The 26,777-nt window shown below is 49.0% G+C and overlaps 1 protein-coding gene across 2 annotated transcripts in view; it reads right to left on the bottom strand.

The window, feature by feature from the left end:
* The window catches only part of TCF7L1 (transcription factor 7 like 1), a 152,833-nt gene that overhangs the window by 6,953 nt on the left and 119,103 nt on the right, over positions 1-26,777 (bottom strand). For both annotated transcript variants that reach the window (XM_080814847.1, XM_080814848.1), the window contains exon 4: positions 12,940-13,023. In XM_080814847.1, coding sequence (XP_080670973.1) covers positions 12,940-13,023 — 84 coding nt within the window. The remainder of the gene's footprint in view (positions 1-12,939; positions 13,024-26,777) is intronic.

The raw sequence follows: 26,777 nt of genomic DNA, 5'->3' as shown, positions 1-26,777 counted from the left end.
TCTACACAGCACCGAAAGAACCAAAAGCATTAGAGGAGGGTGACACCCACCCCCAACATCCCCTCTTCAAAATAACAAACACTTCGTGTGTACTGTGTGGTGCTAAATGCCCCAGGCCACTGAGTTATCAACTGTGCTCTGTGTAATTTCTGTGTGGTTTAAAAGGTCCAACACACCCTTTCCAAACAGATTTCACAGAAATAGTAGCTCACAAGTTCAGGTCTGAGACTAGGAACAGACCAGTGGGGAATTGTCCTCGTCAGACCTCATGGAACCAGTTGTCATGTTCAGCTTTACAGACACAATCCAAGAGCACTTAGAACAGGTCTCTCTGTAGTTCTTCAAACACTGCTAACCTAATTACCACACTTCTTTAAAACACCAGCGAATGTAAGAAGGACCATTATTTTATAGAACTGGTAAGAAGGAAAAAAACACTGGCATGCCACGAACACATCATGATTTCAGATATTAAAGTGGGAAAAACCTATGTGTCCTAGCACTGGTGAACTGGATTAAATTGTTTTAATATCATCTGACAACGATGAGGAGTTCTTTTTCTTAAGATTTTATTTACTTATCAGACAGAGACACAGCAAGAGAGGGAACACAAGCAGGGGGAGTGGGAGATGGAGAGGCAGGCTCCCCATTGAGCAGGGAGCCTGATGGAGGGCTCGATCCCATGACCCTGGGACCATGGTCCGAGCCAAAGGTAGACACTTAACGACTGAGCCACGCAGGCACCCCAACAATAAGGAGTTTTTTTATAAAAAGAACTACCATTTTTTAAAAAAGATTTTATCTATATGAGAGAGGGAGAGTTAATATACAGGCAGGGGGGACGGGCAGAGGGAGAGGGAGAAGCTGACTCCTGGTTGAGCAGGGAGCCCAGCAAGGGACTCGGTTCCAGGACCCTGAGAACATGACCTGAGCTGAAGGCAGCCATTTAAATGACTAAGCCACCAAGGTGCCCCAAAAGAGCTACAGTTTACTGAACATCCCACTACAAGCACAGCGCTAGGCAATCCATCTCATTATAACTTAGCGAAGAAGTTATGGTTATCCCCATTTGAGGGATGAGAAAACTGAGCTCAGAAAGATTAAAAGGCTTTGCCTAGGTCATACAGCTATTTAATGGTGAAGTGGATTCATATCAGCCCTTTACGGGTCTAACAAACCAGAGTGTTTTCTCTGGTACTATCTATGTGTGCTCAAGAGCCCAATCAAAACATATCTGTCAGAAAGAGCTAACATACAATTTTTTTTCCTTGCATAATAAGGTAAATGAGTTACAAGTGGAGAAGAGATTTGCTCTAAAGATATCTGCAAAATGGATAATGACTTGGAGGCAGCCCAAGGGCTAGAATTCTAAACTGCTGTCTTCCCATTTGAATTTTTCGTTTCATAGATTCTTGGAACACTTTTTTCTTTTTCACGGTGCCCATTTGGTACTCATAATGCGAAATCCAATCTGTATGTCTACGCACCCATGCTGATGGTATTCTTGCTCTATTTCCAGTAGGCTAAGCACAGACAAGAGGCAGGATACTGGACAAGGTTCCCAACCAGGAGTCCAGCTCCCAGACCCGTGGATGGGAGGCAGAGATTTCAGACTGTTCATAACCATAACCACTAGGTGGCGCCAGCACATGACCAGGGGATGCGGGAATGGCTTGGAAGAACTTCCTATAACCGCCCAGCCACAGTGGGCTCTTTTGACATTGCCTATACACTCTTCAATTATTTTCTTCTTATTTTTTCACCTCTTTTCTTACTGGCTTTTGAAGGTGTCTCCATGTACATGAACATATAGCGCAAGTAAGAGTATAAAAATTATTTTAAGGTCAGATTTCTTGGAACCTAATGTATCTAAAATGATGCATTTCTGTTTCCTGGAAACAGCTTTGTCTAAAGGAAGATTTTTAGCATCATAAAAGCAACAGAATTATTACTAAAGTGATAATAAATGATAAAAAAATTACACAGAATGATCACAATTTTTTTTTTTAAGATTTTACATATTTGTGTGAGAAAGATAGTAAGTTGGGAGAGGAGCAGAGGGAGAGGGAGAAGCAGGCTCTGGTGAGTGCAGAGCCCAATGTGGGGCTCAATCTCACGACCCTGAGATCATGACATCTGAGTCGAAATCAAGAGTCAGATCCTTAACTGACTGAGCCACCCAGAAGACCCCAGAATGATTACAGTTTTTAAAAATTATATAAAACTCTATGTTTTAAAAAAAGACTAGTTGCTAAGGAAAAAAAAAAAAAAAAGACTAGAAGCACACCAAAATGTAAACAGTAGGTATGTTTGAGGGGTGGAACTACGGGTGACTTTGTTTTTCTTGTTTCTATTTCTGTATTTTCCAGCTTTCATTATTATCTATATTTAAAAGTATACTTTTTTTTAAAAAAGATTTTATTTATTTATTTGACAGAGAGAGACACAGCGAGAGAGGGAACACAAGCAGAGGGAGTGGGAGAGAGAGAAGCAGGCTTCCCGCTGAGCAAGGAGCCCGATGTGGGACTCGATCCCAGGACCCTGGGACCATGACCCGCGCTGAGGGCAGACGCTTAACAACTGAGCCACCCAGGCGACCCTAAAAGTATACTTACGATGGATACAAAAGAAAGAAATACAAAGTATTATAAAGCATTTTGAAAACACAATCAGGGGCACATTGGTGGCTCAGTTGGTTAAGTGACCGACTCTTGGTTTTGGCTCAGGTCATGATCTCCTGGTGGTGGGACTGAGCTGTGTGTCAGGCTCCACGCTCTGTGTGAGTCTGCTTGAAAGTCTTTCCCCCTCCCTCTCCTTCTCTCTCTGCTCTTGCCCTTGCTTGTGCTCTCTCTAAAATATGTAAATAAAATCTTAAAAAAAGAGAGAGAAAAGAAAACACAATCACACTATAGCCTAACCCAGTCCCTACTCTCATTTTGGTATATCTCCATTCATTTCTACTTCTTGTAGATATGTTTTTTTACTTACATCGAGTAACATCATTTACAGCCATCTTTTATTAAATTAACATTTTTCAGCTTTTTAAATTTAAAAATTTTTTAAAAAAGATCTTATTTATTTATTTGACAGAGAGAAAGAGAGAGCACACACACAAGCAGGGGGAGTGGGAGAGGGAGAAGCAGGCTTCCCACTGAGCAGGGAGCCAGACATGGGGCTCGATCCCAGGACCCTGGGATCATGACCTGAGCTGAGCCACCCAGGTGCCCCTCAGCTTTTTTAAAAAGATTTTTTATCTTTTATTTACTTGAGAGAGAGCAAGAGAGAGAGAGAGAGAGAGAGAGAGAGCACAGAGGGAGAGGGAGAAGCAGACACCCTACTGAGCAGAGCCCGACATGGGGCTCGACCCCAGGACCCTGAGATCATGACCTGAGCCAAAGGCAGATGCTCAACTGACTGAGCCACCCAGGTGCCCCCATTTTTCAGCTTTACTGAGGTATAACTGACAAATAAAATTGTAATATACTTGAAGTGTACAATGTGATTCTTTAATATATGTATCTATAGCTCCCTAAAAGTACTTCATAATATTATGAGATCCCGATTGCCCACGTGCTGTTGAGTCTGGCCTCATCAGAAGCTGGCACATAGCACTGAATAGGTAGCAAAGTACAAGGCAGGGAAATGTGGGTTATATGAAAAAGTGTATGTATCCTCACTTAAATGCTCTGTGAGTTATTCTTGGTTCCCATTAGGTGGCATCATTGTCTAGAAAATGGACTGGGAGGTGGTGGGTTCACAGAAAGAGAGAGGAGGGTAAACTCTTCCTAGGTCAGTCTGGGAAGAGGCAGCCTCTGGGATGGATAATTGAGAACTGCTCTCTTTGGAGCTGACCCAGGGTAGGCCCTCCTTGGTGGCTACCATTCCAGTAAAAGTTTCTGCTCTTTCCCCTCCTCAGCTGCCCTCAGGAGCAGGATGTCTACAGCATACATGCAGGCCAAGGGTAGGAAGGCTGGGAACCATTCTACCTGTCTCAGCGGAAAACCCCAGAACAACATGCACGGGTGACACACGGGGTTTGCTCAGCACCGCAGCTGAGTCCAGATTTATCCGGAGAGCATCTCGGAGCCATGTCGGGCCTGAATCCTTCTGCAGTCAATGCAGACCCAACCTTTTTCCAGTTCAAGTGCTTCTCAAATGTTTTAGTCTGTTTCAAGAATTGGTCCAAGCCAAAGGTTTTCTCTAAATTCCTTGTCCTCAAGGAAGCAATGCCTCTTCTCCTACCATTCAGGACTTAAATTCAAGGTCAAAGTAAAGCTAGCACCACACAACTCCAACACAGACGGAGAAGCCGCCTCTCCACAAGGCCCCTCTCCTCCAGCTGCTCATCCCAGGAACTTGCTGGAAGCCTCCACAGAGCCTCCTGGCTCCTACTGGTCATGCACTATTCTCTTTTCTTCCTGATCCTGATTTCAGAGAGCAGAAGGGTAAGGTTTTGTAGATCAGGCAAAGATGAGCCTTCAGCTTGTGGGACCACTGACGAAGCAGCCACAGACGTGCCAACAGACTGCCCAGGGAAGACACTGAGCGCTCCTCTGGGCTGCTGACTGTATCTGATTTTATATGTTTAAGAAATCTGTTCTTTCTACATCCATTTGTCTGTTTACTGCTGGAGGCGATCTTCTCTGTGGGAGCAGGAAGGGGATCTGTTTCCCCCAAGACAGGGCTATCTGCTGAGAATACTCAACAAATCCCCCCGAGAAGGAGGATTTCCAAGGACTGGCTGGCCCCAGCTGCAATGTTCAGTGTCACTCTGATTCTGTCTGTGACAGATGGTGACTTAGGCCGGAGTCGGGGGAGGGGGTCTTCAAACTTTCTTAGTCATAGAACTTAATCGATAAAAGGTATCGGTTCTGCCCTGTTTGGTTGGCTGGCTGGTTGGTTTGTGCTTTTTAAGCAGTAGTATTTTCAATCTAAGGATATGGCAGAAATCTTTGAAGCTACTTGTGTATTTCCTTATGGGATATTTTAGTTAAAAGTCAGTCATGTGTAAATCCAAGTAGCTGAGCTCAGGTGACCTGCCCTATGCTGAACACCAACAAGTAGGGGAAGTGCCTGCCACGGATCCCCTCACGTTCCATACCGCAAAGATGAACTGCCTCCTGGTGACTTTAGATTAAGACACAAGGGACGGTGTTTTTACCCCCAACCCTTGCCCTCAATGGAACATCTTGTGTCTGCACAGCTTTTCAGAGATAACCAATTGGACTCACTGCTCAAGCTTGGACAGAGAACAACTTTCTTTGCATGTGCCCCACCGCAGGTGCTAGGAGATCCTTCCTCACGTTCCTTCCACAATTCTTTCCTATCCCTATACTTCGGCATATCACGTACATGAGAGCTCATCAAGTGTGGGAAGAGAAATACCTTGTTCTCTGAGGTCTTCTCTTTGTTTCCCAAATTGGCCACAGTCTCTGGACTCCTATTTTCTGGACACCTGTCTCTAAATTACTCCCATGTCTTCCTTAAAATTAGTAAAATATTCCAGAAGGAGATGGCCGGTTGGTAGTGCAGAAAATAAGATTGAAAGATTTACATATAATAGAACCAGAGCCATATAGGAACCTAATTTGAGTTGGTGGGACCTCACTTCTCTCTCTGTATGGACACACAACACACACACACACACACACAACTCTCTAACAAATATTACTTGAAAGGCAAAACATACGCTCTTTGCCACTCTATCCCATTAAGGAAAGGAAGTCTGAAAGTAGGTTTCCTCTACAGAATTTTCCTCTGCTGAGAGAAATGGAAATCCACGCTTTTATTTATTGAATAAATGTTTGTGGAGACCGTCTACACAGCAAGGTACTGAGTTGGGCAGCCCAAGGGCTGGAGGCCTATCGGGCAGAGACGGAAAGAATCTGGGTCTCTGATAACACGAAATGAATTGCTGACTGGCCGTACAGAAAACACCGATCCCAACAGTAACAGTGACCTGATAAATTCCTTTCTTGTTTCCCTGTGGCGGGGGGTGGAGGATGGGAGCAAGTATTTCTGTTGTAGCTACGCTATGCCAGGTACAGCTCCAGGCCTTGTGAATGCACCAGACCCATTTATTTATTTATTTATTTTTTAAAAAGACTTTATTTATTTATTTGACAGACAGAGATCACAAGTAGGAAGAGGAGCAGGCAGAGAGAGAGAGGAGGAAGCAGGCTCCCTGCCGAGCAGAGAGCCCGATGCGGGGCTGGATCCCAGGACCCTGGGATCATGACCTGAGCTGAAGGCAGAGGCTTTAACCCACTGAGCCACCCAGGCGCCCCAAAGACCCATCTATTTAGACACAAATTCCTATTCTCATGGTACCCATGTTCTAACTGGAGAGATGGACAATAAGCAAAACTAAAAATAAAACACAGATACTGAGAAATGCTAAGGAGAAACACTAAGTCAGGGGCAAGGGCAATGGGGGTTATGACCCAGGTTGAACAGGAAAAGTCTTGAGGAGAACAGGACTTTTGAATAAACATCTGAGGGAAGTGGGGGGCAGGACCTGCAGACAGGTGAGGGAGGAGCATTTTGGCAGAAGGAACACCAGAGTGTGGCTGTGGGAGTGTGGCTGTGAGTCGGGCGGTGTGCTTGGCATGTCTGAGGAGCCCCAAGGAGGGCAGTGGACTGGAACGGAGAGAAGAAAATGAGGACAGAAGGGTCTCTATTACCATATTAAATGCTTTCTGAGCTCTTCATCAGTGGGAAGACACAGAAGACGTAAAGTCAAAGCCAGGCAACTGGTGAGAGAGAAATGTTTAAGGAACTGGAATGTGTTTCAGGTCCTTCTAAGCAGTGCAGAATTTTTGAGGTCCTTGCAAACAGGGCTGCATATAAAATTCTTGGGATAAATGTTTCCTTTTCTTCCCGCATAAATGCTTGTAGGAAAAAACAAAACGCTTAAACCCTCGCAATTTAAATCTTCTTTGGGATGGGCATAGGTGAACGCCAATTTTCATTTCTTTTCTAGAATTCGGGTGAGCTCTTCCAATCTATGAATTCAAGTGTTTGTTTTTAAAGCCGAGTTTCACTTCTTTTATTTATTGCCTTTTATCATTCCCATCGGCTTGGTCTCTTTGTCAGGAACACTTTTTTGTGGACTGGTGTTTTGGTTTCTGTCCTCTATCCGTTGCCATCTTTTCCAAGAGAGTCATTAATCCATGGATTGGGCTTGCCACCATGTCCATTCTGCTCTACAGTAAGATTCATGAGCGGGAAGAGAGGAGGAAGAATTCCCCAAAGCTAAACTCTCAGTAGCAGAAACTAACAAGGGGATGGAGGCAGGTCATCATCAAGGTTTGATGAAAACCAGGACACTTACATGGCCTCAAAGCCTCTCCCTACAGAGAGCGCTTATTAGGTACAAGCAAGGAGCAACGTCACGGTGGAAACACATGGCAGACGCCACCTTAACTGAATGACTGAGGCTGACATCCTCGCAATGGGGACAAATGGACACCATGGACCTGCCTCCCAGTGTGAGGCTCTCGGAAGGACACGGCCTCAGTGCAGTAGTGTTCTTGCCAAAAACACATGACCGGAGTCCAACCACAAGGAAACAAACAAACCCAAGCGGAGGAATAGTCTACAAAACAGCTGCTCTGTGCGTCTCAAAAAATGTCAAGGTCAGGAAAGACAATGGCTGAGGAACTCTGCTACAGCAAAGGAGACAAGGGACATGGCAAGTAAATGTCACGTGTGATCCTGGCTTGAGCTCTGGCCAGGGAGAAGCACATGGCCGTAAGGACACTCTTAGGGACATTTGCCAAAAATCTGAATATAAGAGAGGAATATGAAATGTTCATTTCTTGATTTTGGTAACTGTACTGTGGTCATTGTTAGGAAATTTCATTGTTAGGAAATATAGCCAAAGTACTCAGGGGTAAAGGGGTATAATGTCTCCAACTGACTCTCAAATTGTTTTAAAAAACCCCATACATATATGTACGTGTTTATACACAAATATATACGGGGGCGGAGGGAAGCATAGGGCAAAATTTCCGAATCTGGATAAAGAGCATATGGGAGGTTCCTTGTGTCATTCTTGTAATTCTTCTGCAAGTTGAAAAATTATGTCAAAATAAAAAGCACTGTGCAGTAAGAACCGAAATCAGTCCTGGAAGCAGACGGGGCAGCAGCGGGCTGCGGGAGGAGTTTTGAAGTGCTTGGGCCCACAGCAGGTGTGCTGTGGAGAAGATGGAGAGACGAGGCACTATTTTAAAAGGGAAACCTCAATAAATGCTTGAGATTGAGAGGAGGCATGCTCAGCAAAGCCAAGACGGTGAGCAGCAAGATGGCCCTCGGGGAGGATGGCTTGCGGGCACCGGCCCGCCAGTTGGACCTCGGACACGAGGCACGGCAAGTTGCTTCTGAGAGCGGCCCGATGTTTAACAGCAAAACGGGGTGTTTACTCTTTAAAGGAAGCGTTCCGCTCACCTCCTAGAGAGCACCTTACAGGAGCAGGTATCACAAAGCATGTGCAGGCTGTGGGATTAGAGGTCTTTTTCTGTGCACTTTGGCGTCTTCCCAAGTGTTCTCCATAGCACAAGCCCTACCTTCATGGTTTTGAAAAAGGCTTAGTTTAAAAAAAAGCCCTGTAGGAGGAGAGGGACTGGAGCAACAGGGAGAGAGGGGCTTACAAGGGCTAATGCCTTTCCCCTGAGGGGTCATTCTTCCATTCATCCACAGAGGTTCCCCAAGCACCTTCTCTGTGTTAGGCGTTCTAACGGGGGCGGGGTAAATGAACGTGAGCAGAGCAGACGGGATTCTTGTCCTCAAGTTGGTTATGTTCTAGAAGTACATATACTGGTTTCGTGTACAGGGCACAGTGCTCCAGGGAGAGAGGAGGGAAAGACGGGGGGCCAGGCGCTCGGGGACCCCAGTGAGGGATCTGGGTATCAGTCTAGATATAAGGAGATTACAGTGATCAGATATTACAAGTCGTTACATATAAAATATCAGAGCCATTCCATTTTTTAGAGCTTGTTTTTAAAGCATAAAATCCAAGTCGTAAGAACACTTAACTCCATCCCTACCTGGCCCAGTTACGGTTTGTTTATACACATTTCCTTGACAGGTAGCTCTGACATGACTCCCTCCATCTCTGCCAACTGTGCAGGCTGTTTCCTTTGCTTGCCCTTCTCCCAGGGCAAACCTCATCTTAAAATATTTTGCTTGTGCTTCTAAATGAAACCTCCTAATTGAGTGTTTTCAGTTTTCTAATAAAAACGCCAGTGTCCAGACCGCTGAACACCTCCAAGCCCAGCTCCCAGCTCCAGCCTCGAGAAGCGAGCACCTAGTGAACTGGAATCGTCTCGAGCTCCTTCTCCCCGTTTGCCTCTGATTTACAATTAGTGCAATGATTCTCCATTCTGGCTGCCCCTTAGAATCTCCTGGGGAGCTTAAAAATCGAAGATACCAACTATACCCCAGACCTAGTAAATCATATCCTTGGCAGAGCAGACGTGGTGAGAGTCTATGGACTCGTCATCTATTTCCTTTGCAATCTGTCCACTTGAACTGGCCCCTAATGCAGGCCCTCACCACCTCTCAGTCGGTGAATTAAACAGTATTTTAATCGCTCTCTCCTTGTCTTCAAAAGAGTAGCAGTGGTGACGGGCAACAGCAGGGAGCTCATGGTCACGGAGGGCTCACCTCGTGCCAGGAGCAACTCTAAAATCCTCACAATGCATTGGCTCATTCGCACACCAGTCCTGAGGTCAAGCCCTCTTCTGGTTCCCATGTTACAGACAAGGAAACCAAAGCTATGCAAAAAGCAGTAACTTGGCTAGAGCTGCACCAATAGGAAAAGGCAGGGCTGGGATTCAAACCCATGGAGTTAACATCCTCCAACACAGAGACGGTGCTCCCCAGGTGTGTCAGGCTTTGCTCCTACACACACATGCATCTCAGAATTGGAATGAGATGCTCTGGTGGGAAAACCGAGAATGGAGGTCTTCTCCCAATCTGTAGCATTGCAAGTTAACGTTAAGGTTTCCCCCCATAAATGTTTCTTAAAGCTTTCGAGGCCTGTTTCTGCTTTTCTTTTCTTTTTAAGATTTTTATTTATTGAGGGGCACCTGGGTGGTTCATTAAGTGTCTGCCTTTGGCTCAGGTCATGATCCCAGAGTCCTGGGATCAAGTCCCGCATCGGGCTCTCTGCTCAGCGGAGCGCCTGCTCCCCCCTCCCCCTGCTTGTGTTCCCTCTCTTGCTGTGTCTCTCTCTCTCAAATAAATAAATAAAATCTTTAAAAAAAAGATTTTATTTATTGAGAGAGAGATAGCGTGCGCATGAGCAGGGGGAGAAGCAGAGGGAGAGGGAGAGGCAGACTCCCTGCTGAGCAGGGAGGCCGATGGGATCACGACCAGAGCCACCCAAGCGCCCCTCTGTTTTGTTTTGTTTTTTACGATTTTAAATAATCTCTTGGGGCTTGAACTTAGAACCCCAAGATCAGGAGTCACATACTCCACTAAGCCAGCCAGGCGCCCCTCTGTTTTTCCATTTTAGAATACCCAGTATGATAATACACAATTTACTAGAAAATGAGCCATTTTGTTATCTACGCTGTAGTGTGTCAACTGTTCACGCTTCTCCACTCTGACAAAGTGAGGAGCCCCTGCTGCACCCCACATTGAATTAGTGTCCGCAGAGCACGTATCTGCAATGGACAAATCCGTCCATCCATGGTTATATATATTGTATAATCCATCCATATGTCCATGGATATATTTGCTTGGCTGCCGGAGCTATAGGCATGGACCCCTGTTGAGAGTCTAGGGATTTCATGTATCTTTATGTCACTCACACGGGAGATCGTTAAGTGAGAATGGGTACCTTAATTTATTTAAGGAAAAGAGTCTAGAAAGAGAATGGAGGCTTAGAGAGGGCAAAGAACTGAGTCTCTGGGTCCAGGCTCCTGGAGAGGGGAGAGGAGGAGTCCAGGAAGCAGAGGGCTGTAAACACTGACCAATGGCAGTGGCCGCTGAGCCAGGCTTCAGGGGACCGGCAGAACGAAGGGGGCGGTGATGGAGGTGGGGTGTCTGGCTCTTGCAGGAGAAGCCGGGACACAGGGTTATTTTATTTTATTTTTCAGGGATGGAGGGCTTTGGGCAATAGAAAGGATGGGAAGCTCAACGGGTACCCGTGCTAATATGAAAGGGAACTCACTTCCTCGAAGAGTAGACGGAGATTTTAGGTGATATGCACAGAGACAGTATAGGGGGGAGGAAAGGACAGAGGGTCCTGCACATCAGGGTCCACTGGAGTGGGCTGGGGGAGGCCGCAGGATGGGCGGGGGAGTGAGCAAAGGCTTGAAACTGTTAGAGAGAGAGAGCTGTGCGGGGAGGGGACAGGCCATGTCTGTGGCAGGGTGGACACGGGACGCCATGTCCTCCACCATGACTGACCACTAGGGGGCATCGGGACCTTGCGCTCGGCCATCCCAAATGGGACTCTGGGGGACCAGAGACACCGCCCTGGCCTATTCCTGGGGCTGTTCAGGCCTTGGTGAGCGGCCACAGAGCCTCTTAGGGGCAGCCCACACTGGACGGCTGGCTGGAATGCACTGTTTCCTACAGTCACTGGTCTCTCCTGGAGAGGGTGGGAAACACCTCTCCCCACTCGTCTCCCTAGTGGACAGCAGTGACCATCACCTGAGAACCACACAAGACATCCTTTATAAACCTCCAAGGGCTCTGCTTCTGTGAGCTGCTCTCACCATTACTGCAAATCATATGGGCTCCATGTATCTTCTTTCTCCTCGACCAGATTTTAAGCTTTTAATGAAAAAGGGCTGTCAGGGTATTAAAATGTCCTGAATGAGATGAAATGATACGCCTGCCATTTACTTTAAAACAACCCAGTGTAGCAGAAGGGGGAGTATGGGTAAAGGAAACAGGTGAAATTTTCCATAACAATGTTTTCTTTATTTTATTTATATTTTTAAAAAGATTTTATTTATTTATTTGCCAGAGAGAGCGCAAGGGAGTGCAAGCAGAGGGAGCAGCAGAGGGAGAAGCTGACTCCCCACTGAGCAGGGAGCCTGACACAGGACTGGATCCCAGGACCCTGAGATCAGGACCTGAGCCGAAGGCAGACACTTAACCAACTGAGCCACCCAGGTGCCCCATAACAATATGTTTTAAATAAGACCATCTTTTCCCAGGTCTCCTTGTCTGTAAAATGCATAGGTCATGCTAGTGGGTTTCCTTCTAGCTGCACCCTCTAAGACTCTGAGGCTCACTGTACAGTGCGTAACACCAGTTAGCTTGCAAGGCTGTGTGGGTCTGAAGGCCAGGGATCCTCAAGCTCCCAAGAGAAGTCTTGGAATGCAATGTCCCAAGTCTATCTCTTCTGTAAGTCAGTCCCCTGCCAGCACCGGGGAGGCGAGACCTGCTCGGACCCCATTGCTCCCTCTCCCAGGTCCATCCCGATCTTCTTCCTCTGGGGCCCGAGCTGCCACAGGGCTTGGCACAAAGGCCTCCGTGGCCCTGCTGGGGTTTTTGTTTGCATGTGTTTTACTTAATTCTCTCCTATAACATCCTGTACAAAAAAGCCTCTTGGACTGTCGCTGCCTGCAGCTGTGAGGACAAGCGGCAGGGCAGCAGGAGCTCCAGCGGAGCAGAAGGACGGCACCACTGCCCAGGTGGAGGGGGCTGCGGGAAGGACCAGGGCAGCCGGGCAGGGTCGGGCCGGCACTGCTAACCAGACACCATCCCAGGAGGTATGTGCGCGTGTGCTGAGGTGCAAGGTGTGGAGGAGCACACTGGTGACGCCATTCCACCCCCGACAGCTCAGCCCTTCCCCCGAGGCACACACACTTGAAGCTACCAGACCCCATCCGCTTTGGGATGGCAGAAGGGATGCAATGCCATGGGCTGAGGTGAGGGACAGAATCCCTCCAGTGCTCAAAGGCGAAACAGACTTACCAAGTGTGCTGGGGATGGTGACCTGGTGTCCTTGACCGTGGCGCTGGAGGGGACATCGAGGAGGGGCCATTTCATCTGCAGGTACTGCACAGGGCACAGAAAACACAAGGTAGGTGGTGAGATGGGGTCTCACGAGCACCCCCAAGTGAGCAGGGAGGCTCCTATTGGTTCACTGCACTGGCATGAGCTCCTGGCTGGTCTGCGTCCCAACGATCATCTCCAGGGACAGCACGCGCTTACAGTCACCACCAACCAAAGTGTCCAAAGATCCGATGGCTGAGGGTCAAGTTCTGCTTGCTCTAGTCATGGGACAAGCAAGGCTCATCAAGGGACCAAGGGCTCTCAGATGGTGATCCTGTCCCCTTCATCCCCATGTCTTATAGCATCACACACAAGACTCCCTAAGACACGGCCTCCAGGAGATTCTGGGAGTGAAGGAATAAAAACCATCTGCCAGACACTTGAAGGGTCATGGGTAATAACCGTCCAGACTCAATGATGCTGATTTAACATCTAGCTCTAGCGTTTCCTGACCCCAAAAAGATTATCCAGTACCTGACCCTGTACTAATCCAAACCTAACAGTAAACCCTCTACACACACACACACACACACACACACACACACGCACACACACTTTCTTTAAACAAAAAGCCTCTCTTCAACCCTGGCCTGGCAGTTTTTGGGGAGGGCCTGGAAAAGGATGAGCGGGGAGGAGGGGAGGGGCCCTGGGGTCCAGAGTCAAATGCTCACGGGTTGAGGGTCTCACTCTGTCAGTGTAGGTTGTGCAACCCTGGACAAGAGTCTTGACAACTCCGAGTCTTGATTTCTTCATCCGTAAGGCAAGGCTGGGTCCAGAATTTTACTGGTTGTTAGAAGGCGTAGGGACAATGTCAAGTACAGAACACAATGCTTCCCATGTGGGAGACGTCTGATGAACGGCAGCTATCACTTCCATAAGCAAACCATTAGTCTTCGCCGGGGGCAAAAGCACACATGTTGTCTTAGTGTCAACACTGATACGGTGCTTCTGGGCAGCGGACCAGCTACACAGCCTCTTCACAGAATTCTTTTTTTTTTTTTTTAAAGATTTTATTTACTTATTTGACAGACAGAGATCACAAGTAGGCAGAGAGGCAGGCAGGGTTGGGGGGAAGCAGGCTTCCCGCTGAGCAGAGAGCCCGATGTGGGGCTCGATCCCAGGACCCTGAGATCATGACCCGAGCCGAAGGCAGAGGCTTTAACCCACTGAGCCACCCAGGCGCCCCTCTTCACAGAATTCTTGAGGTTACTTTGAAAGCTACACCTCCAGTAAGAAATGCTGGCCCCAGGAAGAGTTTCACAGAGAGACAGAAATAAGTCTCTGAGTTTTAATTCCTTGCTCTGGTCATTCAATTCTAGGGAAAAAGAAATCATGATGTGGCCTTGAGCTATGTGCCCGGGACTGGGAAAGTAGGATGGGTGTGCCCCTCTGCTCATCATCACCCACAAACATGGACTGAGAGGGCAGGGTCTGGGCTTTCAAAACAACATCCACGGGTAAGGATAATAACCCCAGGACACATCTACAGAGGGCCAGTGGGCAGCACAGACAGCAGGTGAATGGGCCAAGCAGGCCTGGCTGTGGGAGGCTTGGGAAGTAGGAACAAAAGGGGGGAGTTTAGGGGCCCTAAAAATAAGGCCAGTCTCCACTCCCGGCCCTCTGGTACCTGCCCCTTCCTCCTTCCCCACTGCCATATTGAATATCATTCGTCCCTGAGTCCTGCTGACCCTTCCCACCCGCACCCATCTCTTTCCCTACCCAGAACCTCCACTTTCTCGATGAACTAACTGGGATTTCAATGCCTCTGGCAAATTAAAAGGACTGGACAGATACTGGAATCATTAGTTAAAACTCACGTCCTCAGTGAATAACATTTGTGCCATGTGGGCAGTTTCCAAAGCATTTTCTTTCTTTCTTTCCTTCCTACCTCCCTCCCTCCCTCCATCTCTCTCCCTTTCTTTCTTAGATTTTATTTGAGAGCGAGAGCACACGTGCACCCATGCGGGGGAGGGGGTGGGGGTTGCTGAGGAGCACAGGGAGAGGGAGAAGCAGGATCCCTGCTGAGCAAGAAGCCCGACGCAGGGCTCAATCCCAAGACCCTGAGATCATGACCTGAGCCAAAGGCAGATGCTTGACCGACTGAGCCACCCAGGTGCCCCCCAAAGCATTCTCACACACATAAACTGGTTTCATCTTCACAACAACCCTGCTGTTATAAGTAGAGGTGACTGTCCCAAATTTTCAGAGGCGCTAATGGAATTAAACACGGGGTGAGTGACTAGCCCAGCTTTATGAGGGGAGTGGCCGCTGAGCTCCCCGACTTCAAACCCCACACTGTTCACTGCAACACAAGTCCTAACACTTTCCATAACATCACCTTCTTGAAACCCCACCCCTACCCCAGCCTGGATTTTTCTCTGTCCCTATCTGTCTCCCACAGGGCTGGCCACCTCAAAGCTGAATGAATGTTTACGCATCGGTATTCTCCTGTGGGGATGTTTCCGTCGCAGTCACAACCTGAGCATTTCTGTTTATTTTCTGAAGGTGAACTGCAATCACAAGTGTCACATGCTAAAGAGAAGTGTCCCAAACCCACCCCAACATGGAACATAGTAGAAGGCTTCCCGAAACCCACCAGCTCTACCAGCATCTGGTTTCCTAGCTGGAGTCCTAAAGACACAGGCTGCACACTCTTCTCGTTGGCTTAGATCAAAAAGGAATCTGCCTGAATCCTCATTTGGGAGAGAACACGATCAGCTTTTTGGGCTGGGAGGCAGAGCAGGCTGTAGGAGCTGAGTGCAGGGTTTCTCAACCAGGAGGCTACAGGCACTGGGGGCAGATTGGTGGGAGTGGTCCTGTGCATGGCAGGATGTGCGGCAGCAGAACTGTCCCTCAGGGGGAGTCCCTGCTCGAGTGGCTAAAGAGCTGGGACCTAATACACTATGAGCTGCATGAAGGTCTGCCTTCAAACCGGGGCTCTCGAGGTATAAGCGTACATAGAGACACACGTTCGGAGCAAGGGCTTTTAGTAAGAGCTCCTGGTTTCGGCTGTCCATCACAGGCTTGGTGTCTTACCTACCCACTGCCTGGAATTCCGGTGGGTGGAAGAGACCACACGGTCCTCTTGGCTCTGCAAGGTTCCCTCTCACTCAATGGCTTTAACTGAGACCTGGAGGCTTCAAAGTGAGGGAAGATCTTTAGCCTTATCTACCACCAGAGCCTGGCCCCACAGAGATGGGGCAGACAGGTGGGGAGAGCGGTTCTGGACTAGTGGACATCCGGCCCAGCACCCTACCTGCTCTAGCCATTCGGGGCGGGGGGGCGGGGTATGTGGTGGGGTGTAGGTGTACAGGTACCCAAGAATTCAGTCTGGGGATAGGGAAATGGAGGAGAGTCCCTTTCCCTACTCTAATCTTTTCTGCCTTTTTAAGTTTTTGTTTTTTTTTTTTAAAGACCTGGTTAGGTTTGTTTATCTTTTTAAAGGTATTTCTTATTTATTTACTTAACAGAGAGAGAGAGATCACAAGTAGGCAGAGAGGCAGGCAGAGGGAAAGGGGAAAGCAGGCTCCCCACTGAGAAGAGAGTCCAATGCGGGGCGATCCCATGACCCTGAGATCATGACCTGTGTCGAAGGCAGAGGCTGAACCCACTGAGCCACCCAGGTGCCTGCTCTTTTAGATTTTGATACAAGTGACAGCGGGCGGTGGGGGTCTGGGGGAAGACCTATAAAAGGACATCAGAGCCCCCCTAAGAAGTTGCTTCACTATCAAACGCCTCTGGACTGCCATTCTGAAGAAAGGAGCACTCAGAAGGGACAGCTGAGCTTCCCAGAACCATGGCTCCGGGCGGAAGGGGCCAGCAGCCCCCCTGTGATATGGAGGTGAGGCTGGTCAGGCCTCACCCTGTGTTTCGTGGCAATAAAACTCTCCCTGGCTGGCGCTTCTCCCCCGAAGCCAGCCCTCCCATGACCCCGGGGCCAGCTATTGGTGGGAGCATGTCCTCAGGGCCTGAGACAGGTGTGGCCGAGCCTAGATTCTCTGCATGGTCAGGGCATGTGGGCAAATCAAAGATGCTGGTTTCTCCAAGGCCAGCCTCAGGTCCACCCGCTCACCCTAACTGGCTCCTGACCAGGGTATCCTGCTCAGACCGCACTACGATGAAGCTGGTCCGGCCCCCTCCCCATGGCAGATGCTCTCTAGAATTCAAAACACGGAACCTGGGTTGCACCGAGGCAAGCCATGGCCAAGCAACAGCAATGCTTGTCACCCATGGGGTGTTGTCTGCGGGATAAGTACTCTCTTGAGATCCTCAGAAACAGAAAGAAAAAAACCAGACCCAAATGGTGAGTAGTACCACCTTCGAGTTACACATGCTGCTTGATACACTACTGTATGTCGTCACTGAGACAGGACAGAGAGGCGGCTGCCCGCTCTTACTGAGTCTGGAAATTCTTTCTGGGGACGGGGGTCCCACGGAAAACACTTGGGAAACGGTGCTGTTGTGGTTCACGGTTAAGCAGACTGAGGCTGTGGCTTAGAACTTGTCTTTACCTTATGAAGGAAGGACGGTTCTGTTCCTGGTTTTATTTTGTTTTCACTCCAACAGTTGTTAAATTGTCTCCGATCTACCAAAAATGGTCGTGTGGTTTCTCTTCTTTGCCTCAGTTGTGGTACGGGGACAGATTCCTCTTACACGAAAGCACCCTTGCATTCCCCAGGTAAACCCTATTCGGTCACGGTGGCTTGTTCATTCTTGCAGTGCATTGTGGAATGCTAACCACGGGTGTCTTAAGATTTTTACTTCTACATGCCTAAGAGGGAGCAGAAGTTTTCTTTTTTGTGCTATCTCCATCAAGCGTTGCGGTCCGTGTTATTTTGGCTTCATGATTTGTAGAGGGGGCTGCACCTCTTTATCTTTATGCTCTGGGTCCCTTTCTGCTTCTTGCCCCCTCCTCAGTGCTGCTCCTTGGCCGGGCAGACTATTTCCATTCCACTCGGGCCCAGGGAAGGGTCTCTCTGGAGGGCGCTCTCCCTGGACAGCCAGAACCCCCTTTCCTGCAGGGAGGCAGAGATCGGTCCTCCAGGATCTCTGCTAGCTTGAAGACTGTGCAGCAGATTAATTGCAGCTGTGCCCTGGAATTTCCCCCACATACAAATCTTCATGATGTAAAACAGCTGGGAGGAAATCCCAGCATGCCCTGGACAGAGGCAGAACTGCCAATGAGCTACGGAGATTAACCCTCTACCTCCCAGAAGGCAGCGATCCCCCCACCCCCCCAATCTGCCCCGTCCCAAGCTTGCTGTGGTGCAGACAGGACTCTACAGGGCTCTGGGTAACGCCCACATTCTCCCCATTCACACGTTCTCACAGAAAACCCTTTAGGCAGGGCCCCGGCAAGAAAGGAAGCAAAGCTTCATGTTACAGAATCAACAGTAGGGCTCCCAGAAGGCCTGCGTGCGCTACAGTTGGAAGCAAGGACACTGGTCATCACCAAAGGCTTCCCAGGTGAGAACACCCCACCCCACAGAATTCCGTTCACTTCTTGGTGATCGCGACAGGCCTGTGGCAGAAAGAAGGGCCTCCCCTCTAGCTTTCCCCTCTCACGGTTTCTGTGTTTCCACAGCAGCAGCCTCCCAGTTTAGAAGACCAGTCTTTCCTGCCTCTCCAGCCCCCAGTGATAAACAGACCTGCTGGGACCCCAAAGCCAGGCCCCCCTGAATAGAGAAGAGGACTTTTGCAGACCTCCCTCTTAGGAAACTGTACGGTGTGTGTGGCCACCTAAGAAAACAGGCTAGAAAGCCAAGCCCACAGGCAGACACACCGCTGTCCACCACACAGTGACAAGGACATAGTGCAAAGTGCGTTATTTTAACACGAAGAATCGTATTATAAATTAAAAAAACGCGAACCAACAATCAGTTTCTCTTTACTCTCCACTCTGCCACAGTTGGGGATATAATCATTCCTCACCAGGACTACTGCAATGGCTCCCCAAATTCTGTAAGAGTTTAGCTTCTAAAAAACTAACTCATCAGGGGGCACCTGGCTGGCCCAGTCAGCGGAACCCGTGATCCTTCATCGCCGAGTCGTGAGCCTGGGTCCCACTTTGGGCATGGAACAAAACACGGAAACAAAACCCAACTAACTCCTCAGATCTCTTCTTTGCTTAAAATCCTTTCCTGGTTGGCTGGTGGGCTCAAGGGATAGAGCCCCCAGATTCCCCAGCAATCGGGGCCAACCTATCCTCTTCAGCTTCAACCCTCATGGCTCCCCTACCCCCCAACACTAACTGCGCTCGGGTTCCTACTAAACTCTCTGCCATTTGCTCGACTGCTCCCCAGCAGATCCTTTACTCACAGGGAACTCTAAACCCTTCTTCAAAACCCTGTCCCAAGGTCACCTTCCCAGCTCCCCACATAGAGCTCTGGTAAAGCACTCTCACCTCTGTGCCTCAGCTGTGCTTGGTGTTCCCATGACATTCTTCATGCTGTGTTTTTGTTATCTGTTTGCAAATTCTGTCTATCCTTTGGACCAAAAGCTCCTCAAGGGTCACGTTCACTTCCCCAGTTTCTTGCCCAGAAGCCAGCATTTATGATGCGTGCAGACCTTGTTCCATCTTCAGCTTAAGCCCTCATCGACCTCCTAAGCCCAGGTTCCGTGTCTGTAGCACTGGGTTGCCCAGTCTCCTTCTGAATCCTTTAGAGACGTGGAACGCACATAACGGAGCTCCCACGTTAATTAGCCTACTATTGCCAAGAATTTGGAAATGCAGCTTGGAGGCTGTGACACCCAACCCTGCCAGCGCCTGGAGGCCTGTTTAAGATCCTCTATCTTCTGTCAAAATGGACATAAGTTGATCTAAATTTGGTGAAAGTCTACCAACATTGAGCAATGGGCTCATTAGTGCGGAGACAGAAACGCTCTCCCAACTAAGAACAAATGTTTCGTTTCAGGAAATCACTGAAGATAAAGTGAAAGCATTTAGAACCAGTTTCCAAACATGATGGATTAAACACAGTTCCAAGAGCAGAAGGATAAAAAGCAAAGTGTACTTTCATCCCTTATTTTTTTTTTCCCCTCTAAAGAGGAGTAGCTTCTCCATTTGCTTCGTTTTCTGGCTGACACAATAACCCCAACACAGTCGCCCTCTCTGTTTTGCTCATGTGTAGAAGGCGGGGTTCCTTCTTAAGGTTTTGCTAATAGGTTGTTAGAAAATAAATCCAAAATATCTTCAAACAAGCTACTTTTTCATGTAGTAAGACACATAATTTTCCTTGGAAAAGTTATTCAGAACCACATTTCTGCAGTGTTTTAAACCAACAAAACAACTTTTTTCTCTGAAGCACCTGTCACAGCATTTGGGTCAGCAAGTATTTCTGGAGCCCCTCCTGTGCATTGGCAGCGAAGGGGCTCTAAAAATATTTCATGACTGAAGAGTAAACCAAAAAATAAGAGTGGGTTGGTTATGGGTTCCCATAAACACCTATTCCCTGCCCATTCCCTCAAATAACTCCCTTCTTTCCTGGATGGCCTTAAACTATTCTCTTCCTTTTCCAACTCGGAGAATCTGGCAATTCCGCATACCAGACTTGACCAAAGGTTTTTTTTTTTTTTTTTTTAAATTGGCTTCCCTCAGAGGCCAGTTTCCAGTGGTAGAAGGATACAGCGTGAGAAGCGGGAGACCAGGATTCCAGGCTTGTTCTAATGTCTCTGAAACTCGATCATGTCACCTTTATTTAAGATTTATTTATTTTTTTAGAGAGACAAAGAGAGAAAGAGACAGCACAGGGGGCAGACGGAGAGAATCCTCTAGTCGACTCCCTGGAACCCGACACAAGGCTCGATCCCATGACCTGAGCTAAAACCAAGAGTTGGATGCCCCCACAGACTGAGCCACCCAGGTGCCCCTCGACCATTTCACCTATTTTTTTTTTAAGATTTTATTTACTTATTTGACAGACAGAGATCACAAGCAGGCAGAGAGGCAGGCAGAGAGAGAGGAGGAAGCAGGCTCCCCGCTGAGCAGAGAGCCCGATGTGGGGCTTGATCCTAGCACCCTGAGATCATGACCTGAGCCAATGGCAGAGGCTTTAACCCACTGAGCCACCCAGGCGCCTGACCATTTCACTTTAAAATGGGGGTATTTTAGGTCAATCAGAGAAAGACAATTATCATATGATGTCTCTGATATGAGGAATTTGAGAGGTAGGGTAGGAGGTTGTGGGGGGCAGGGAGGGAAAAAATGAAACAAGATGGGACCGGGGAGGGAGACAAGCCATAAGAGACTCTAGATTTCAGGAAACAAACTGAGGGTTGCTGGGGAGTGGGGGGGAGGGATAGGGTTGCTGGGTGATGGACATTGGGGAGGGTATGTGCTATGATGAGTGCTGTGAATTGTGTAAGACTGATGATTCACAGACCTGTACCCCTGAAGCAAATCATACATTATGTGTTAATAAAAAAATTTTAAAATATGGGGGTATTTTGCTTCAGTGGCTGAAGGCAGGGACCTGGACCAGATGGCCTCCCATGGAAGAAAAAAGTGAAATGTCTGTCTAAAGCACCATGGGTTCCTGGGAGAGGAGATGCATGGAGGTAACTCAATAAACAGACTCAGGAGGCTTTGCGGGTCCCTGTTCACAAGCCGTGGACACTGGGAGGCTACCTCCCCTTTCAGAACCTCTGGTTTCCCACCCGTAACGTGGGGATCAAAGCACCTACCACCCGGCAGAATTCTGTTACTGCATGCAGCAACCACGTGGCAAAGGACCAAGCAAAGGGCTGAGCACATGGAGAGCTCTTAGGAAATACGTGTGTGGTCATTAAGATTGAAAGTCACTGTTGCTCAACGAGCCTCTCACCAACACTTTACCCAGGGCCAGAGGACAGCCAATTCACAGAGTCTGACCACTCGCTGGTCTCTGGGTGCTCGTGCAGAGAGACCCTGCTCAGGGGTGAGCTAGTCAATGTGTGGCAAGCAGCTCTCTGGGCAAACACCAGACCCCGCTTTGTAGCCTTTGCTGGTGTCCGCAGAGCAAACACTCCCACCAGGGCTGATTTCAGGCTACCAGGGTGAGTCCCCATTGGCAGGATTGCGAAGAGAGGCTAAGCACAGGCTGGTGGCTGCTGGCTCTGGCCTCGGATGCCTGGAAGACTGATACATGGCGTCCTGGGCTGAAGCAGACCCGAGGTCTTGACGCAGCGTCGGATGCTCTGGCCGGGCAGATCCCTCCGGCAGCTGCCTGCTCCTCTTATTTATTTATTTGTATTTATATTTTCTTTATTTATTTGACACAGAGGGAGAGAGAGAGATCGCAAGTAGACAAAGAGGCAGGCAGAGGCAGAGGGAGAAGCAGGCTCCCCACTGAGCAGGGAGCCCGATGAGGGGCCTGATCCCAGGACCCTGAGATCATGACCTGAGCCAAAGGCAGATGCTTAACTGACTGAGCCACCCAGATGCCCCTGCCTGCTCCTTTTAAAAGGAGCAGAGAAACTCTGCCCCCAGAGCACTGGGTATTCAAAAGAAGTCAAACTGCATTTGGGTCCTAATTTCTGAAATCTAGAACTACAAGTCTTGTCCATCTAGGCAGCCTCTCACATTGTCTGTGATCTTGGGGTCTGCCAGGCCCAGGCGGTTTCCGTGCTCACTACCTGGCATATACGGTGATAAACACACCATACAGAGCAGAGCAGCTTCTTGGTAGGAAGTGGCCTTAGACGTCTGGCCCTCCTTCCCCGCAGCTGAACTCTGCCGGCTCCCTCCCCCTCTCCCTTCTGCCTATAAGGGCAGTAAGATCATCTGTCCTGGCCCCCACTGTGGGCTCAGATTGGCCAGAGGAGCCTCTGCCCTGAGCAGCTTTGCGCCCTGTTCTCCAGCCTGCACGTCTGTGCCCCCGTCTCGATCACCCAGCAACACAGCAGAGCTGAGTCATTCTGGGGAACGGCTCCATGGTGTCCACCACACAGAAATGCCATATTCTACGAACAGTCCCTACGCACAGGTGTGTAAGTGCTTCCCAATCTTCGCTGCAGTGAATGTCCCCGAACGCTCATTATGCTCACACAGGAACACAGCTGTAAGATACTTTCCCAGCTGGGAGCGGAACTGCTAGGTCAAAGGTACGTACACTTAGGTTTTGAGAAGTATTATCAAATTTCTCAGTCTACGCTGCTACCAGGAACATATGAGAGAGCTTCCAGCCTTGCCCACAATGTCATCAAACATACCGATCTTTGCTAAAATGACAGGTGAAAAGCGGCAGCTCCTTCTACTTCCAACGGGCATTTCTCTTATTAAGTGAGGCTGAGAACGGTCACACATACAGGTAATGATCTGAAGGATAGACAAAAGATGTGTGTGGCCAGGAGGTGGGCTTACCACCTCTGGGGGTGTGGGGTGAGGGAGCAACAGGGAAAGGCAGGGAATGGGTAGGGCATCTGCAGGCGCCATGGCAGCCTTGGGGAGCTGTGTGGTAGAGGGCTCTCCGTGGCTCCGCATGAGTTACAAAGCACCGTGCGACCTCTACTGCTCCTGACCTTCACTCGGAGGGAAGAAGAGCAGATCTGACAGGAGCTGCCGGCACAGCCTGTGGGGTAGATGCATGTAGAAGGGGAGGGGGAAGGAGGGGGAAGAGGTGAAACAGGGGAAGGAGGAGGAGGAGGAGGAGGAGGAGGAGGAGGAGGAGGAGGAGGAGGAGGAGGAGGAGGAGGAGGAGAGCCCGGGAAGTCACTGCTGCTGGGGCTGGGTGGACAGAGAACTGGTGCACGGCCCCACTCTCTCGTCTCCCTCCTTCCCTTCCAGTTCTTCTGATGCTCCCCTCCTCACCCCCTTCCCATCCACGCCTCGGCACTCAGTGGTCTGGCTTCTGTTCCAGTCACTTGACTGTCTCTGTCACTGCAAGGACACTGAGGACACGAGAAAGGGAGGCGGCTTTCTAGTTACCGAACCTGGCACATCTCCTTCCGGTCCCAGCTTATCTGGCAGCTCTGGGGAAACACACTCCCACATGGAAGCCCTCCCCTCCCTGGTCTCCTGTGGTTTCTGCCTCCAGGTACCCTCTGGCTGAGTTACCTGTATCGACCTGAGTAAATGTCTCAGACAAACTGTTTAGGGCGACGAGCCCACGACAGAACCTAGAAGGACAGTCACCAAAATGTCATCACTGGGTTTGAGCAGTTCAGGGAATTTCCTGTCTTCTTTGTGTTTTTCTTCTTCCTTTGAAATTTTGACAATGACCACCAACTGAATGATAGCAAGAGTAGTAAGCAAAGCTATTAAAACTAATCCTTTCTTAATTTCCTTTCCCTGACGCTGGCCATCAGTTTTCCCAACTGGAAACCTCAAAATTTGCCTTCCCATCTTGGCTTCCCCCACCTCCTGTTGGCCAACAAGGTCCAAGGATCCTAGGCCTCTTTCTAGATTTTAGGGATTCAGGCTTTCCTTATTTCCTTATTTCCTTATTTCCTGGAAATAAAGACTTGGGTCTGGTTCTGGTCTCCCGGCTCTGGTTCAGTTCTGGCAGACTGTATCTTGGAAGTGGTAGGCGGTAGCAAGCCAGGCTGAAGGGGAGGGTGGTGCACGTTCCATTGCCTCCGACTAACAGAACGTTCAGCACCCATATCAAAGAACAGGGTGCTAGACAGAGATTAAGGCATCCCAGATCCTTCTCTCTGGTGTCACAGCTGCTTCTGTCTCCCTCCCCAGCTCCACTAGTCCATCCGTCACTTGCCCCTAGAAATATCATTCTAAACTATAAAACTAAGCTATTTAAAGGTAGCAGGTGGCTTCCCAATCTTCCAGAACTGCCTGGTGACAAAGGGGATCGAGAAGCCGCCAAGGCTCTGCACAGAGCACTCCATGAATGTGACCCGGGCTCCTTCTACACGAGGTAACGGTTTCTGTGCATGACAAGCCCCAGGGAAGATTCTTCTAAGCCCTTAAATAACGAGAATGTAAGTAAGTCAGCAAATGACAGGCTCCCAGAAGACAGGGTTATGGTGGGCAGGATTCCCACGGAAAAACTGGAAAACTTCTTGTAGGAGGTGGCGGCAGAGCTGGGTCAAACAGGCAAGATACTTCTGTAGTCATTTTACTTCTTAAAGCATTTTATATTAATTAGCTCATTTAATCTTAACGACCCCTAAATAAAGATAAGGCAGGTCTTATCAACCGCGTTTTAAAAATGGGGAAAACAAGGGGCACCTGGCCGGCTCAGTTGGTTGAGCTCAGTTGTTAAGCGACTGCCTTCTGCTCAGGTCATGATCTCAGGGTTCCTGGTTCGAGCCCCGCATCGGGCTCCCTGCTCAGAGGGGAGCCTGCTTCTTCTTCTGCCTCTCCCCCTGTCTCATTTTCCCTCCCTCTCTCAACCTCTCCCTGTCAAATAAATAAATGTTAACAAATAAAAATAAAAAATAAATTAAAATGGGGGAAACAAGTGTGCTGGAAGCTTCTGGATTTAGAGTTTCTCATGGCCATGAACTAGCTGATGTCCAGCTGGGAACAGGATGCAGAGCTCTGGACTGTTATGGTAGGACTCAAAGGGTACACGAGCATGCTTTCGGTCTTCAAGAAGCTTCAGTCTTACCTTGGAATCTTGGGGTAGCAGATACAGAGAGTGAAGGCTGCCACACCCCCTCTTGTGCCCATGGTGGACACTGCTAGCAGATCGTGGCGTTCTTCCCTATTTAGGTGAAGAGCTCAGAATCCTCACTGCCATACACCAGGCGGCCACTAACAGTTGATCAAAACCTATATGGGAGGTGCAGTCTATTTATTCTGTCTGATTTACGCCTGAAGGCAGATAGAGATATTCTGGCTAGTAAGAAGGGAGGGTAGGACCAGGTCTTGGCAATATTTGTCTCTAGGCTGACACAGTGAGGAAATAAGTCTCCCGACAGAGGTGAAGGAGCCACAAAGAATGTGACTGGACAGCAAAAAGAATAATGACTTGCATGAAGCCCATTGACCAAAAAGCAGGCCTGGGAATTCTAAAGTTCATGGATTTTCCCCTGTGGGAGGAGAAGCTGGAAAGCATCCCAGGTATTGAGGAGAAAGGAAGCAGGATCTGTGTATAATCAATGGGGGACAGGAAGTGTTTATCATGGGCCAGTAAAACACACAGCACAAAAGAACAGCCAGGCGGCCTGGAGCGGCCTCCCAGCGCCCAGAGCGACAAGGGCCTCCCTCCAGAACCCTTCTCCAGCAGTCCCGCAGCCAGCGCTGGCCAAAGTCAACAACTCCTGGGCACCGGGAAGTGGGAAATGTCTGAGGAGGTCTCTCCACCGGTGGGCAGTTCTGGGGGAGCTCTCTGACCCCAACAGGCTAGGGAGGATGCTAAGAATAGGGCCACACCAGTGTCCTAGACACAGGGTGGTCACTCCTGATTAGGCAGCCGAAAGGATGGGTTCCTGCGTTCCAACCGGGTGTGCGTGCCGTGTGTGGGCACAGGTGGGTCAGTCACCCACAGGCCACCACCAAATGATTCTGCACTGGTACTGAAGTGAGGGCGCCAAAATTAGGACAGGACAGTGGAAGGGCTATGGGAAGTGAACATTTACTGCAGGCGCACCATGAATCCCTCGTTCCAGCATCAAACTTGCATGCCTCCTCCCTCTCCCTTCCCGAGAGGGTGTTGGCACGTTATTCCCAGTTCCCATTTCAAGTCTGTTGAAGAACATCCATTTCTTAGTATTTAAACTCTTCATTTTAACAGGCATCAAAATAGATACACATTGTAAATGTAAAAAAAGGAAAATCAATTTCTTGGATACTGTTGTTTTTAGTGAAGCTCCATTTT

This window comes from Martes martes (genome assembly GCF_963455335.1).
Source record: "Martes martes genome assembly, chromosome: 9".
Classification (NCBI taxonomy): domain Eukaryota; kingdom Metazoa; phylum Chordata; class Mammalia; order Carnivora; family Mustelidae; genus Martes; species Martes martes.
This window is presented reverse-complemented; position numbering and strand designations above follow the sequence as displayed.